This window comes from Lissotriton helveticus, chromosome 1_1 (assembly GCF_964261635.1).
Source record: "Lissotriton helveticus chromosome 1_1, aLisHel1.1, whole genome shotgun sequence".
Lineage (NCBI taxonomy): Eukaryota > Metazoa > Chordata > Amphibia > Caudata > Salamandridae > Lissotriton > Lissotriton helveticus.
Genome location: NC_136057.1, coordinates 107,529,500 through 107,544,703, shown reverse-complemented (window position 1 = coordinate 107,544,703; position 15,204 = coordinate 107,529,500). Strand labels below are relative to the sequence as shown.

Below are 15,204 nucleotides of genomic sequence, written 5' to 3'. Positions count from 1 at the left end.
TCTTAAGTGAATAGGAAAGGAACGAGAAGAAGTGTGTGAATGGAGTTAATTTTGTCGTATACTTTGTAAAGAGTTACTGGAAATTTTGCAGCCACTCCTGATCCATCTCTTTTTCTAAAATCTATTGTTGTTTAAATGAAATCTTGACCCTATGCGTCTATCTTAAGCTATACCTCTAGCACTTGGGTGCCTCGTGAGCACCCTTACTCTGTAAACCCGTGTAAATCACCTACTTTTCAGACATTAATAAGATGTCACCTGATCAAAATAACTTTCAGTTAAATATCTGTGTATATTGCTAAGTTTCAAAGGCGGCAAAAAAGAGGGAGGATATGTACAAATAATTTTGCACTGTGTTTATGTCACAAAAGTATTGAAAAAGCAAACGGTGGGGGGGGTGCACTGCTATAATTCCACAAGTTTGTATATAGAATGTTAAGATTTCAATAAGTTAGGGTGCTCCTGCAGGTGACATGTCCATCCATGCACGTCAATTCTTGATACCAAACTGTGCAACCACCTATATGTGAGAGCATCCCTGAAATGGGCACACCATGGGTTCTTAATAAAAATACTCCAAAAAGTTTCCTTTTAAGTTTTCGAAAGTTTCAAAGATTTCTTTATTTTTCCAAGACTGATATTTCAATTCATATCAAGCTTATTGTATATTTCATCACGATGCATGATTCAAGGTCGTTATCTCAAAATATGCATTATTAAATACTCCAATGCATTTCGGGCATCTTGGCCCTTTATCAAGGAGCCCTGAAACATAAGGATATGGCAATCAACATTCTTGTAACCATCGGATTGACACATAAAACATCTAACAACTTATATTAGCATGTAACCATAGCTCTAAATAAATAATTAAACATGTCTTAGGTAGCAGCGTAATCTTCAATGCAGTGGTGGGTAGCATTTAACTAATTGTGCTCAGCGAGAGAGTATCCAGTGTAATGAACAACTAGGGGCTGTGCTCGGTGAGAGTGTGTAAGGCTGTATATTAAATCCGGTGGTTCGATTTAACCGTAACGATTAACATCGCCTCTAAAAATCGTGTGGACAATTTATAACAGTGAAAGTCACCCATGCGTATTATGCAAAGGGGAACCAAACTTACTTGGAGTTCCAAATGGGTGATCTCGAATGTTTGCGAGTGTTTGGGGAGTGCCGATAGCAAAAGAAAAGTAGCACGAATCGGCTGCTACAGTCACGTGGGGTGTGACGAGGGAAAATAGAAAAAGGAAAATAAAAGGACAATGTGTACTGCAACCAAGTGTGGCGGCCATGATTAAATGTGTCAGTAAATAGGCATGAATAGTAATCTGCGGTGTAAACCACACAGTAAGTACATGTAGCATCAGAAAACCACCACCAAGGGTGGCTAAATAAAACAACTGAATTCAAGCCGGTCATTAAGTCCAAACGGCTTCATTGATTGCAATTTATAGATCCATGCAATCTCACATTGTAACACATGTTTGTTGTTGTCTATGCCTTCTTGTTTTTTGATGATTTCAAGAACCATAAATTTCAATTGGGAAATGTTGTGTTTAGATTCCATGAAGTGTACAGCAATGTTTGATTTTTCATTGTAGGTTCTTATGTTCGATTTATGTTCATTGTTGCGCACTTTTATTTTCCTTTCAGTTTTGCCAATGTAAATCTTGCCACATGGACACTTCACCAGATAGATTAGGTTGGCAGAATCACAGGTTGCGTTCACCTTAAGATTGATGGCATGCCCCTTCATGGGATGTGTAACCACGTTACCTTTGATGACATTATTGCAATTGCTGCAATTCAGACACGCTCGAGTGCCTTTATATTCCATTTTTTCACTTGGTTCTTTGTTGAGAATTTCTTGAATATTTGCATGCCTGGTGTATGCAAACACTGGTGGTGTCTCAAATATACCTTGAAAGTCGGGCTCCATCCTAAAGATTGGCCAGTGTTTTAATATGATCTTCTTGAATATTTTGCTCGTGATAGAGAATTTTGATACCAACACCATTCTGGTGTGTTCAGTCTTGGTTCTTCTTTTTAATGTGTCATCTCTAGAGATCAAAGCTACACGAGTTTTTGCTTCTTCCACAATCTTGCTGGGGTACCCTCTGTTGCTAAATCTCTTACCCATTTCTTAAATACGTTCTTCCGCCAAGTTCGGATTAGAAGTAATTCTTTTGGCACAAAGCATTTGTTAAAATGGTAAATGTCTTTTGAGTGCACTTTGGTGAAAGCTTGAAAAATGAAGTGTATTATTACGATCAGTGGCTTTGCGATGAAGGTCAGTTGTAAAACCCATTGGGGTTATAGTGATTAGGACATCTAAAAATGTAATAGATGTGTGATTGATTTCCCATGTCAGTTTGATTCTGTCCTCACACACACACACTCTCGCCAGAGCAAGGGAAAAGGAAGGAGAGAGCCATATCTTTGAAAATATGGTGCTTTCCTGCTCCCTCCCTGTCGCGCAACGCAGCGCAGCCTCATGGGGGGGAAGGGGAGGGGTCTTGCGCCGCATTGCGTGGAGATTTGGTAAATATCCCCGAAATGTCTTTTACAACCAGTTAAACACTGTGAATTCTCATTCCATTATGTTTCAATTTAGTAATTTTAAATATCTTTACATCCAACAGAAAGCAAGCCTTGAATGTATAAAGAAGCTTATGCTGTAAATCTTCAATAATAGCAGAAATAATGAGCTACAGTATTCAGGAAAATATCAGCGCAGTCGGCGACAGAGGAACCTGCACACAAACTGACAGTTACTGGATGTAGCAGTCAAGGGCAGTTCGGTGGATGTAAGAGTCTGAGCTGTGCACCTCCATGCCACAAGTCGAAGAAATGACCTTAGGAAAATTAAGGCAACAACAATAACAAACCGCCTGCTGTATAAACAAATGTCTAATACCAACTTTGAGTATGGTATCGGTATGATGTGATTACAACCATCATTCAGTGCTCTGGGTGGATTGTAAACTCTTTCTGGCCAAACCACAGCAACCGGAGAAAAGCACAACAGAGTGGAGCCAGACAACTGATGGCTAAAGGAAACATAAGTTCTTATATCTACAAATCAAAAGGCTGTTCCAATTTGCACCGGCCGGAAGGAAGATACAACTTTACCTGCAAGCGTGCATAGCCATAATCCAAGCTAAAGGCACAATCGGCTACAAAGACACCTTCTACGTATTAGGAGTGTGGCAAATATTTGGTGGCTATTGCATTTTATTGTTAAAACAGAAATCAAACGTGCAAAATACAGCACACATTTAAAGTGAGTGAGAAAAACACAAGTACTTTATCAGCCATATTGGCCCATCAGGAAATGCAGTCATGGGATGTAGACAAATATATACCCGACCTACAGACAGTAACCAAGAAAGAAGAATCTTACACCTGCAGCAAGAGCTTTAGTTTGTCATCACAACTCAAGCTTCATCAGCACACGTACACAGGACAAAAACCATTCAAGTGCAGTGAATGTGTAAAGAGCTTTAGTACGTTATCAGAACTACAAATACACCAGCGAACACACACAGGCGAAAAGCCATTCAAGTGCAGTGAATGTGCAAAGTGCTTTAGACACTTATCAACCCTCCAAACACATCAGCGAATGCACACAGGGGAAAAGCCATTCAACTGCAGTGAATGTGGGAAGAGCTTTAGTCGATTATCAGGCCTACACATTCATCAGCGAACACACACGGGGGAAAAACCTTATCATTGTAGTGAATGTGACAGTAGTTTTAGTTACTCTTCAGCATTAAGGTCTCATCAGCGAACTCACACAGGAGAAAAGCCATTCAAGTGCAATGAATGTGGGAAGAGCTGTGGTCAGTTATCAGACCTAAAAAGTCACCAGCGGACACACACGGGGGAAAAACCCTTTCATTGTAGTGAATGTGACAGTAGTTTTCACAGCTCTTCAGCATTAAGGTATCATCAGGGAACTCACACAGGAGAAAAACCATTCAAGTGCAATGAATGTGTAAAGAGCTTTAGTCACTTATCAAACCTCCAAACACATCAGCGAACACACACAGGGGAAAAACCATTCAAGTGCAGTGAATGTGCAAAGTGCTTTAATCGATTATCAAACCTCCAAACACATCAGCAAACTCACACAGGAGAAAAACCATTCAAGTGCAATGAATGTGTAAAGAGCTTTAGTAGGTTATCGGTACTACAAAGACACCAGCTAACACATACAGGGGAAAAGCCGTACCATTGCAGTGAATGTGACAGTGCATTTATTGACTCTTCACCATTAAGGATTCATCAGCGAATACACACAGGGGAAAAAACATTCAAGTGCAGTGAATGTGCGATGTACTTTAGACACTTATCAAGCCTTCAGAGACATATTCAAACACACACAGGGGAAAAGCCATTCAACTGCAGTGAATGTGGGAAGCGCTTTAGTCAATTATCAGTGCTAAAAAGTCATCAGCGAACACATACCGGTAACAAACCCTATCATTGTAGTGAATGTGAGAGTAGTTTTAGTTACTCTTCAGCATTAAGGTATCATCAGCAAACTCACACAGGAGAAAAACCATTCAAGTGCAATGAATGTGGGAAGAGCTTTAGTCAATTATCAGACCTACAAAGACATCAGCGAATACACAAAGGGGAAAAACCATTCAAGTGCAATGAATGTGGGAAGAGCTTTAGTCAATTATCAGACCTACAAAGACATCAGCGAATACACACAGGGGAAAACCATATGATTGCTGTGAATGTTTGAAGAGCTTTAGTCGGTTATCAACCCTACGAAAACATCAACAAACACACACAGGGGGAAAGCCACTCAAGTGCAATGAATGTGGGAAGAGCTTTAGTCTACTATTAGAGCTACAAAGTCATCAGCAAACACACAGGGGGAAAACATATAAGGGCACTGAAAGTGAGAAGGGCTTTTGTCAATTTCCGATCCCACACAGCCCTCAGTGAATACACTCCTTCATTTAACTCACATGGAAATAATGCTAGAGATGCAGAGATTCCGGAAAGAACTTAAGAACATCAAAAATAATATTGACCCATCTGAGGACATAGACAAGAGCTGAACAGTGCAGGTATTATGAGAGGAATGAATTACAGAAAAAGATTAAATTCTAATTATGTGGAACATTGAAATACCAGATGATAGAAGACCCGACTAGCAGTAAAGAAGAAAAACAGATAACAGTATTTGCAGAATTATAAAAGTGTTTGTTTCCAGTGATTGTTCATTTCCGTACACATAGCAAAGCGTCATGATGTATCAGGATACACAGTGGGAGCTGAGCACAATGTGGACTAAAAGAAAAGAAACATTGTTGATTTTTATTTGGTGAAGAAGAGATACAAAGAAAAACATTAAATCGCACCTGACCACACTACCTGTAAAAGCAACACTGAGCAATACTAGGACTAACAACGGTATTTTCAGCTAACTTGTCGGATTAGTAATAAAACCTATGAACTGACATGTTGTCAGGGCTCTGGAGATGGGAAGCTTCATTGAAAAAAATTATGTATTACTATTAACAAATGCCACTGCAGTATATGTAATGAACTAAAGCGAAGCACAGGTGTTCAAGAAATAACCTATTTTTAGATATAAAAGAGCATATACCTTGTTTTTAAGTAACGTTTGCTGCATCTTTTACAGACTGATATCGGTTGATGAATCAGCTTGTGCTTTGGGCCTTATAGCTAAGTGTGACCCGTGGCTCCTCTCCGACTTGGCTCTCTCTATTAATTCAGTGTCTTGCCAAACTCTACTTTTTACCAGAATTGAACCACTGTAAGCAGCAGACTATGAAGAATGTAGTGAAATAGCGAAAACCCACATCAAAAGCATATATGTGCCAGGACAATCAGTTGCACTCACAGCAACTTGTCTTCCACACTGATTGTCCCTTGTTCTCAAATGTTCTGAAGGATTTGTTGTATGAATGCCAGAAGTGGCAGTGACATTCATGAAGCTAATGCTAACAGGAGTGTGTGGGAGATGGAGAGGAGGAGAGATAAAGAGAGCGAGAGAGACAAAGAAAGGGGGAGAAAAAGAAAGAGAGAAATGGAAGGAGGGGGAATGGCAGGTGATTTGTATTCACCTTAAAATAGAAGAAGCAGCCAAATACATGTCAATGTGTGACATCACCAGAGAAACGAGCTGAATACCTGTGAATTTATATATTTATTTTTAATACCTATAGACCCATGTCATGCAAATAAACAGGGAACAAGTAAGGAAAATAGTGATGGAACCCATTATCATATGCAAATCGCAATGACGTCACATGTAGTGATGTCACAAGAAGTGATGTCGGCCCTCATAATAATTTTCACGGAAAAGGTTGACGGCCTGTTTTAAAAACCAAAAACAAGAAACATAAAATAATGTAAAAAGAAGTTTTTGGTTTCAGTTTTTATACATCATGTGTTTTTCCCACTATCGGTTTGTAACTAAACTCGGAATTGACTGTAAGTGTAAATATTTTTAAACAGATATGTGGAACTTGGAAATTACATTTTTAAACAGTTCGGCAAATTAATAAAATGTGCTTTAATTTGTGTTTGTTTCCTGACGTTCTTTATCCAGCCCCTAAGCCCCAAAGTGTTTCACATTTACAGTGTATTAAGCAATAGAAGGGCTAATTTTGTCTAGTTCTCTGTTCCTCTCTTGCGCTACTCGCACAAATAAATAAAGGGGACACTCTGAGGCCTGTGTTTGCAGATGCAAGAAGCAAAGTAACATTTCCCAGTTGCAGGCTAAGAAGCTAGGTGGAACTGAGTCCCTTTTCTAGATAATAGGGGGGACCCCATCAAACTGTGTCAACCCCGACAAGTGCCATGCTGATAAAGCAAAAGTGAATTTGAGTACTTTACGATGAATTGAAATGAGAGGAAGAGAAGAAGAGAGCGAGGTGCAGGATGTATTAAAGAAAATGAAAAAAAAAAAAAAGACTTTACCCTGTTTGTGTACAAGCATTTTACGTAAACAAGTTGTGCTGTGCGTTTTGAGCAGGCTGTCACCCCCCTTTGTATGTAAATGAGCTTCTGTAATCAGAAAACCCAGTCAACCATCCCTTCTCACGCGGATGATAAATGTGACCACTGTAAGGTAATCACAGACATGGGCTACATGTAGAAATAATCAGCTTCCAGGTCACACCGCTGTTGTTATGTAGTTCTTTATTAGTTTTTTTAAAATTTACTTTAATTAGCAGCAATTCTCAAGGTTACTTTTTCTCAGTATATTGCTTTATATCGCTCTTTGCGCTTCATCAGTTAAACGTGAGGTTCGATGTAGGATTTGTTGTAAGTGTTCCTAGACCATGTTCCAATCCCTTTGTCCTCGATTTGTTGGCATGTGTTTTGTCCGCACACTTTTCTAGGATGGGCCTTCTCAAGGTAGAAGGCGCTGTAATAGGAATAATGAATCAGACATATATGAAATTGTATGTAAATAAATGTGTGCCTTTCAGTTATCAGGCACCACCAGACTCACATCTACACATGTAATTGAGCACCAGACTAAAGTGACTCCTCCCTATATAAATATGTGCCATCAGTAATCGGGCTGATGGTTCTGCTGATGCTCACAGCATATACAGGTTCTGGGATTGCGCTCATTGGCTAAATTTCTATTGCTGAATTTTCACACAGTTTCGCTGATACGCACAGCATATAAGGTTTGTGAATATTGCGCACTGTAAGCAGATCACTGAAGATCACCCTTAAGTTGTACCTAGGTCAAAACATAGTACGTACATCATACAAAATGTCACTGCCCCTCCCTTCTTGTTGACATCTCCAGGAGTTCCTCCTCTCTCATGGCTGAAGTGAAAGAAGGTTGTCACACATTATGCTCGTGTCTGCGGCACTTCCTTAAGCGCAGAGAGGAAAGCCTCATTGTTAATGCATTGTTTGGGCTCTGAGGGACAAGAATTCTTTAAACACCTTCCTGAACTCTCTGATAGTCACTCTGCCACTCTTAATGAATATGAGATCTGCTTCAAAAAGTTGGACTTGCACTACCTTCCCAAAGTGAGTACTGTCCTTGAATGATGTCACTTCGGGAGAAGGATGCAAAGGCAGGATGATTCGGTCGAACAGTACATAACTACCTTGTGCAAATTGGCTTTCATGTGCAATTGTGGTGCAGCTTTAGAGGAGTGGTTAAGAGATCAGTTCATGTTGGGATGCGCCCTCGACAAAACGAGAGACGCCCAGTGGCAAAAAGAAAAGCCATCGCTTCAAGAAGTGCTGACCCTAGCCAAAAGTCACTAGCATTCAAAAGCGTGTGTTGGTATTATACCCAAAGACAGTTTAGGTGATAAAACGGAGAACATTGATGTCATGGTGGTGGTGGATAGATTCGTTAAACCCAAATCGAGCACCACTTCAAAGCCCTTTAACACAAAGAATTTTCAGGTGAAGTGCTTCAGGTGAGGCAGCCCTGGCCAAATGGCCAACTTTAAAGACCGCCCAGGCTGGAAGGCCATGTGAAAAACTTGTGAGAGAAAAGGTCACGTCTCAAAGAGCTGCAGAACGGGCAACAAGCATGAAAAAATCAGGGAAGTTGAAGTTTATGAAGAAGAATTGGAAGGAATCAATATTCTCCTAGTCACAGTGCCCTCAGGAGGTAGTTTTGATCAATGATGCTCCCATGAGCATGCTCTTCGACCCTGGGGCTAAGATACCGCTAGTCCCCAAAACATTTCATGAGCGTTATCTGCCGTGCAAGGTCACCCTGTTGAAGCCAGACATTAGACCAAAAGGTTAAGGTGGAGTGACTATTGAGTTGCTGGGTTATTTCTGGGGCACACTTGACTTCAAAGGGAGAGTCATCCCTGGTACAATCTATGTCTTGATGAAGCGGGACTTGCTCATAAGTTGGTCCCATCAATGTGATCTACATATCTGCCTTGATCCTAATGAGAATCCCTCTGTCTGCCTAACGAACTTACCACCAGTTAGGGTTGTTAGTAATGCTTATCGAGATTGGATCAAGGAATTCCCTGAGGTCTTTGCTGGTGAGCTGGGTGTGTCTCAAAAACTATATACATTGGATAAAGGTCAAATCTAACGCTGTTCGTAAGACAGCTAAGGTTAGGAATGCACCTCTGTTAGTAAGGGAGAGCATGAAAGTTGAATTAGAAAATCTCTTAGCCAAGTGTATCATTCAAGAAGTTGAATCAATGGAGTGGGTCTCTCCTGTTCTTATGGCCCGCAAAGCCAATGGGGAGGCCAGGCTTGGTGTCGGCTCGAGGGAGCTCAACAAAGCAGTTATTGTTGATCATTACCCTTTCCACAACATAACTAAAATGCTGTGTTCTCTTGAGGGGGTAAGGCATTTTTCATCCTTGGACTGGACCTCCACCTGTCACCAGGCCGGGCTACACTCCTCTTCAGAACATTCACTCCTATTCCCAGGACCTTACCTCCTTTGTAACACCCTTTAGATTTCTAAGAATGCCTTTCGGACTGATTTCTGCAGCCTCAGTTTTATGGAGGGCGATGGAGGGCATTCTTGGAAGCCTTCAGGGTGTCAAGGTGTACCAAGATGATGTACTCATCTTTGGTTTGGATCTTAAGGAGCATAATGGGAGGCTGAGGTCAGTATTGAAGAAGTTACGTGATGCTTACCTCACCCTTATTGCTGACAAGTGCAAATTTGATTTCAAAGAACTAGAGTACCTAGGGCATTTTGTGTCCGCTGCAGGCATCAAACCCAAATACTCATTGGTAAACTCCCTTTGTAATTTGGGCACCCCTTTAAACAAAGAAGAATTTGTAAAGTTTCTGAGCATGGCTGAATTTTATCACAAGTTTGTTCTGAACTTTGCAGGGAAAACCTCTTGTTTGAGGTCTCTCCTCCAGAAGGGAAGCACATTTGTTTGGTCCAAGGGCTGTGAGGAAGAGTTTGAGGATGTTTTGACCCCACAAAGGTATCTTATCTCATGACTAGGTGATACGAGGAGTTCTTTTGCAGATGGTTGATAGGGAGGATAAAGCCATTCGTTTAGTCTCTCGGCCCTTGAGGGGTGCTGAATGCAACTATTCTGTAGTGGAGAAAGAAGCTCTGGGTGTTTTCTGGGCGGAGCCCAAGCTGAGAAAGATTGTGTGTGGGAAAAGGTTCAGAAATCTTACCGACCCCAAACCTCTTAGGGAGGTCTTCTCCAAGAAAGGCATTGACTTTGTCTCCCATAGGATACGGAAGTGGGTTGTGGCTCTACAAGAATTTGACTTTGACATCTCATACTTACCTGGTTCCAATAATATCCTGGCAGACTGTCTGTCAAGGCTCGGGTGAGGAGTGTGAAATGACAGACAATGTTGGGTGGTTTGGAAGTGAAGAACTAGAGGAAGGAATTAATGTGTGTGTGATTAGTGAAGGGTTGATTTCCGAGAGAGTGGAGGGAACATCACATGATCTATTTAGACTTGCAGAAAGTCCTAACCATGGTCACAGGTGGCTGGTGTGAGAAGAAGGACTGTGAAGAAGTCCTCAAAGTCTTTTGGCGAGTTAGGGAAGATCTGGCAGTGGAGGGTAGTCTCCTCATGCCTGGTAGTAAGTTGGTTGCACTCCTTGCACTAAAGGATAAGCTAGTAAAGAGTGCTCACGCCTCGCACATGGGCATTGCCAAGGCAAAGAAAAGGATCAGGTAAGCATATTGGTGGCCTGCCATGGATGTACATGAGGGAGGTTGGTGCGTGGATGCGCTGAATGTGTGTGTTGTGACAGGATATTAAACTCGAGGACACAACCCATGGTTATTAGGGAACAGGCTACTGGTCCGTGGTGGACATTTCTATAGATATTTTGGGACCTGTGAAGTTGAAGACTCTGGATCGCTATTTGATCGTGTGTATTGATGTTTTCCCGTTGGCCTGATACGAAGGTGGTTGATTCCGTTTCATCTGGTGAAGTGATTGAGTTTCTAGAAGAGTTATTTGAACGTGAGGGTTTCCAGTAAAACACTCTTGTCAGACAATGGTGTTCAGTTCACAACCTTACTCATGGAAGAGTTTCAGAGTTCCAGGGGGATCAAGCATAAGTAGGCGTCCCTGTACCATCCACATGGCAATGGCGTGGTGGAAAGGTTTGTCAAGGTTCTTAAAGAGACTCTGCAACAATCTGTTGCCTGTGGTGAAAGTTGGGAGTTGGCCATGAGGAAGAAGGTTAGGGACTATAGGTTCACTTCTTGTTCATCAACTGGTGAAACTCTCTTTCGTTTATTTGAAGGAAGGGTCCCCAACATGGACGTCACTCCATTGTGGGTAACGACCAAAAGAACCTTAGTGGATGAAAAGGTGGCCAGTATGGAGGGCTGGAAAGAGAGAAAGGGGTTGATGAAAAAAGAAAGATCTTGTATGATAAAAGGAGGGCTGTGAAGAGAACAGTGATCGACGTGGGAGACAGGTTAATGATTAAGTCTCCAAGGAAAGGCGGAGGCAGATCCAAATTCAGTCTTCCGTTTAAGGTTATCAAGGTTTTCAAAAATGCAATAAAGACCAGTGACTATAGAATTTGGAATCTAAGTAGAGTGGCGAAGTGTCAGGCTAATGCTAGTTTTGATATTAGCACCGCAACTGGTGGGCCTTATTCGGGCTCTGAGATGGAAGAGCCTGTTGCATTAGAAAGCGGCTCTAGGCCACTTCGCTTGAAATGTATTCCCCGTCGTTTGCACAATTGTGTTTCTTAAAGTAAGCGCTTTTCCCACCATGCATCCCAGTATTCTCTTTGCCTATAAAATCGCTTTGTTGAGTTCTTCAAAGATCGTAACTGCATTCTCTATTATGTTTTTTGTATTCTTTGCATTCATAATTAAGTTTCCTTTTATTTTCTTTAACCTCTTGGATGCTATGGGAATTCCCCTGCTGTGCTGGGATTTCGCGATCCTCGCACATTCATGACGAGCTGGGCTCGTCATGAGCGTAGCAGGAGGCTACTGCATGACGAGCCCAGCTCGTCATGAGCGTCGAAGGGGTTAAGTTTAGAATGTGTAAGGGGGAGAAGCTGTGATGTCCTGTGTCATGATATTCTAGAATGTGGGGATATTTGCTAGTCGTTGGGCTAGAATAGAGACATTTGTCCGTTGGTCTTAGGGTCTCTGCAGCTGTGATACTTAAATAAACCTTTCTTGACCCCCACTGTATTATCTACTCAGCTTTCTGGAGGGACACACTTCTACAGAAGGCATGTTAATCTAGCTGTGCACAACCCACTGAGCATTCCTGCAGGTGTGGTACTTGATGGCAAAAGTTTATTGTCAGCAGTTTATTCCCCCTTTAATCTCTAGAAATTAAGGTGGAGGGTGAGCCACGGGTCCAGCCCCCTGAAATTCCGGACATAAAGGTGGAGGCTCTGGAGAGCGAGGTGCGGGTCCCGCCCCTCTCAATCTCTAGAAATAAAGGTGGAGGCCCTGGAGAGGCAGATGTGGTGGGTGGCACAAGGAGAGGCGCAGACGGTCCACGTACCACACCCTTCTGACTTTTGTCAGAATCTAATGCCACGTTAGGGAGGTGCAACAAGGAGAATTTTTTTCATTTTTCTTCGTGCTTTCCTTTTTCTATGTGTGCTGCTTTTTGCATTGCACCATGGAAAAAGGGTGTCTGTATTGGCGCATGGCAGCCCATTGTGCGCTTGCGCTGGAGAAAAGGACAGGAATGAGCTGAATCACATGGATACGGCACATTCCTGCCCTTTTGTTCTGGTGTAGAGCAGTGCAGCAAGATTCCTTGTGGTGCTGCCCTACCCAAAACCTCATAAATGAGGCCCAGAGTCTCTGGGGCTCCCAACTGAGGAGGATGGACCACCAGCAGGACGGCGTTGGATTGACTGAATCCAGTCAAGCATGAACTAGAAAAAGAAGAGATCACATTCTTTGGCCACATTTACACCGACACAAGATGTTTGGAAGAAAGAGCCAGACCACCCGTAGGATCATGAGACCGCCATGAGCCAGACCACCCATAGGATCATGAGACCACCATGAGCCAGACCACCCACCCATAGGATCATGAGACCACCATGAGCCAGGCCACCCGTAGGATCATGAGACCACCATGAGCCAGACCACCCATAGGATCATGAGACCACCATGAGCCAGACCACCCGTAGGATCATGAGACCACCATGAGCCAGACCACCCGTAGGAGCATGAGACCACCATGAGCCAGACCACCCGTAGGATCATGAGACCACCATGATCCAGACCACCCGTAGGATCATGAGACCACCATGAGCCAGACCACCCGTAGGATCATAAGACCATCATGAGCCAGACCACCCGTAGGATCATGAGACCACCATGATCCAGACCACCCGTAGGATCATGAGACCACCCTGAGCCAGACCACCTGTAGGATCATGAGACCACCATGAGCCAGACCACCCGTAGGATCATGAGACCACCATGAGCCAGACCTGATTACCCCCACCCGTAGGATCATGAGACCACCATGAGCCAGACCACCCGTAGAATCATGAGACCACCCGTAGGATCATGAGACCACCCTGAGCCAGACCACCCGTAGGATCATGAGACCACCATGAGCCAGACCACCCGTAGGATCATGAGACCACCCTGAGCCAGACCACCCGTAGGATCATGAGACCACCCTGAGCCAGACCACCCGTAGGATCATGAGACCACCCTGAGCCAGACCTGATTACCCCCACCCATAGGATCATGTGACCACCATGAGCCAGACCAGATTACCCCACCCATAGGATCATGAGACCACCATGAGCCAGACCAGATTACCCCCCAACTGTAGGATTACGAGACCACCATGAGCCAGACAGACTACCCCCACCCATAGGATCATGAGACCACCATGAGCCAGACAGACTACCCCCACCCATAGGATCATGAGATCACCATGAGCCAGATCAGATTACCCCCACCCGTAGGATCATGAGACCACCATTAACCAGATCAGTTACCCCCCACCTGTAGGATCATGAGACCACCATGAGCCAGACCAGATTACCCTACCCCCGACCAGAAGGATCATGAGACCACCATGAGTCAGACCAGATTGCCCCACCCGTATGATCATGAGACCACCATAGCCTTTGAGCGAGGAGCAACAGCTAAGACGCAGACATTCGCTGTATAAGAAGTCCACAGTGATGGGTCGAGGAGATGCGGTCATGGAGCGACTCGCACGTATTCTCTTCCTCAGCATTCTCTTTTTCGTGTTTTCTTTCCTTTCTTCTTCTCCTTATTGTCTGTTTTTCTTCTTGCCCCCACCCCACCCGATGGCCCTAAATTCTTTAATTTGTCAACCAAGGTGTAAGATGTTGATTAGACCTTAATTTCAGTCGGTGTTCGCAGGTCAGCAATCACTTTTTGGGGGCCAGCACTTATTTTTCCTCATCAGACTTTGACCCATAACAAGGGAGTGAAAAACACACAAGGGGGGGTAGAAAGAGGAAGAGAAAGATGAAAAAGTGATAAAGGGAGAAAGCAGGGATCTACAGGAGTGAGATAAAGGTGCCGAGAGTGTCTGGGGTAGATTAAAGATCCACAAGATGGAATCAAGAGTCAGATAAAAGAGCCGAGAGTGTCTGGGGATGGAATAAAGAGCCATGCGGTGGAATCAAGAGTGAGATAAAGGAGCTGAGATTGTCTGGGGTGGATTAAAGAGCCACAAGGTGGAATCAAGAGTGAGATAAAGGAGCCGAGAGTGTCTGGGCCTATTCATCTATCCATCCACCCATTACACCCACCCATCTATACATCCATCCATTTACCTTTCAAACCACCCACATATCCACCCACCCATCCATCCATCTGACCATCAATCCACCCATCCATCCGGCCATCAATCCACCCATCCATCCATCTACCCATCCATCCACCCAACACACATCCATCCACCCACCTATCCATCCACCCGCCTATCCATCCACCCGCCTATCCATCCACCTACCCATCCATTCATTCATCTACCCATCCATCCACCCATCTACCCATCCATCCACCCATCTACCCATCCATCTACCCATCCATCCATCCACCCACCCATCCACCAACCCACCCATTCACCCACACATCCATCCACCCACCCATCCATCCATCTATTGATGTAGCCATCCACCCATCCATCTACCCATCAACCCATCCATCCATCTACCCATCAATCTACCCACACATCCAGCCACCCATCCATCCATCTAACCATCCATCT

General features: G+C 43.5%; 1 protein-coding gene across 1 annotated transcript in view; it reads left to right on the top strand.

Moving 5' to 3' along the window:
- Positions 1-6,570, top strand: part of LOC144768000 (uncharacterized) — a 52,917-nt gene extending 46,347 nt beyond the window's left edge. The window contains exon 3 of the mRNA XM_078651394.1: positions 2,643-6,570. Coding sequence (XP_078507520.1) covers positions 3,335-4,756 — 1,422 coding nt within the window. The 5' untranslated portion in view covers positions 2,643-3,334 and the 3' untranslated portion in view covers positions 4,757-6,570. The remainder of the gene's footprint in view (positions 1-2,642) is intronic.
- Positions 6,571-15,204: the final 8,634 nt, after the last annotated feature.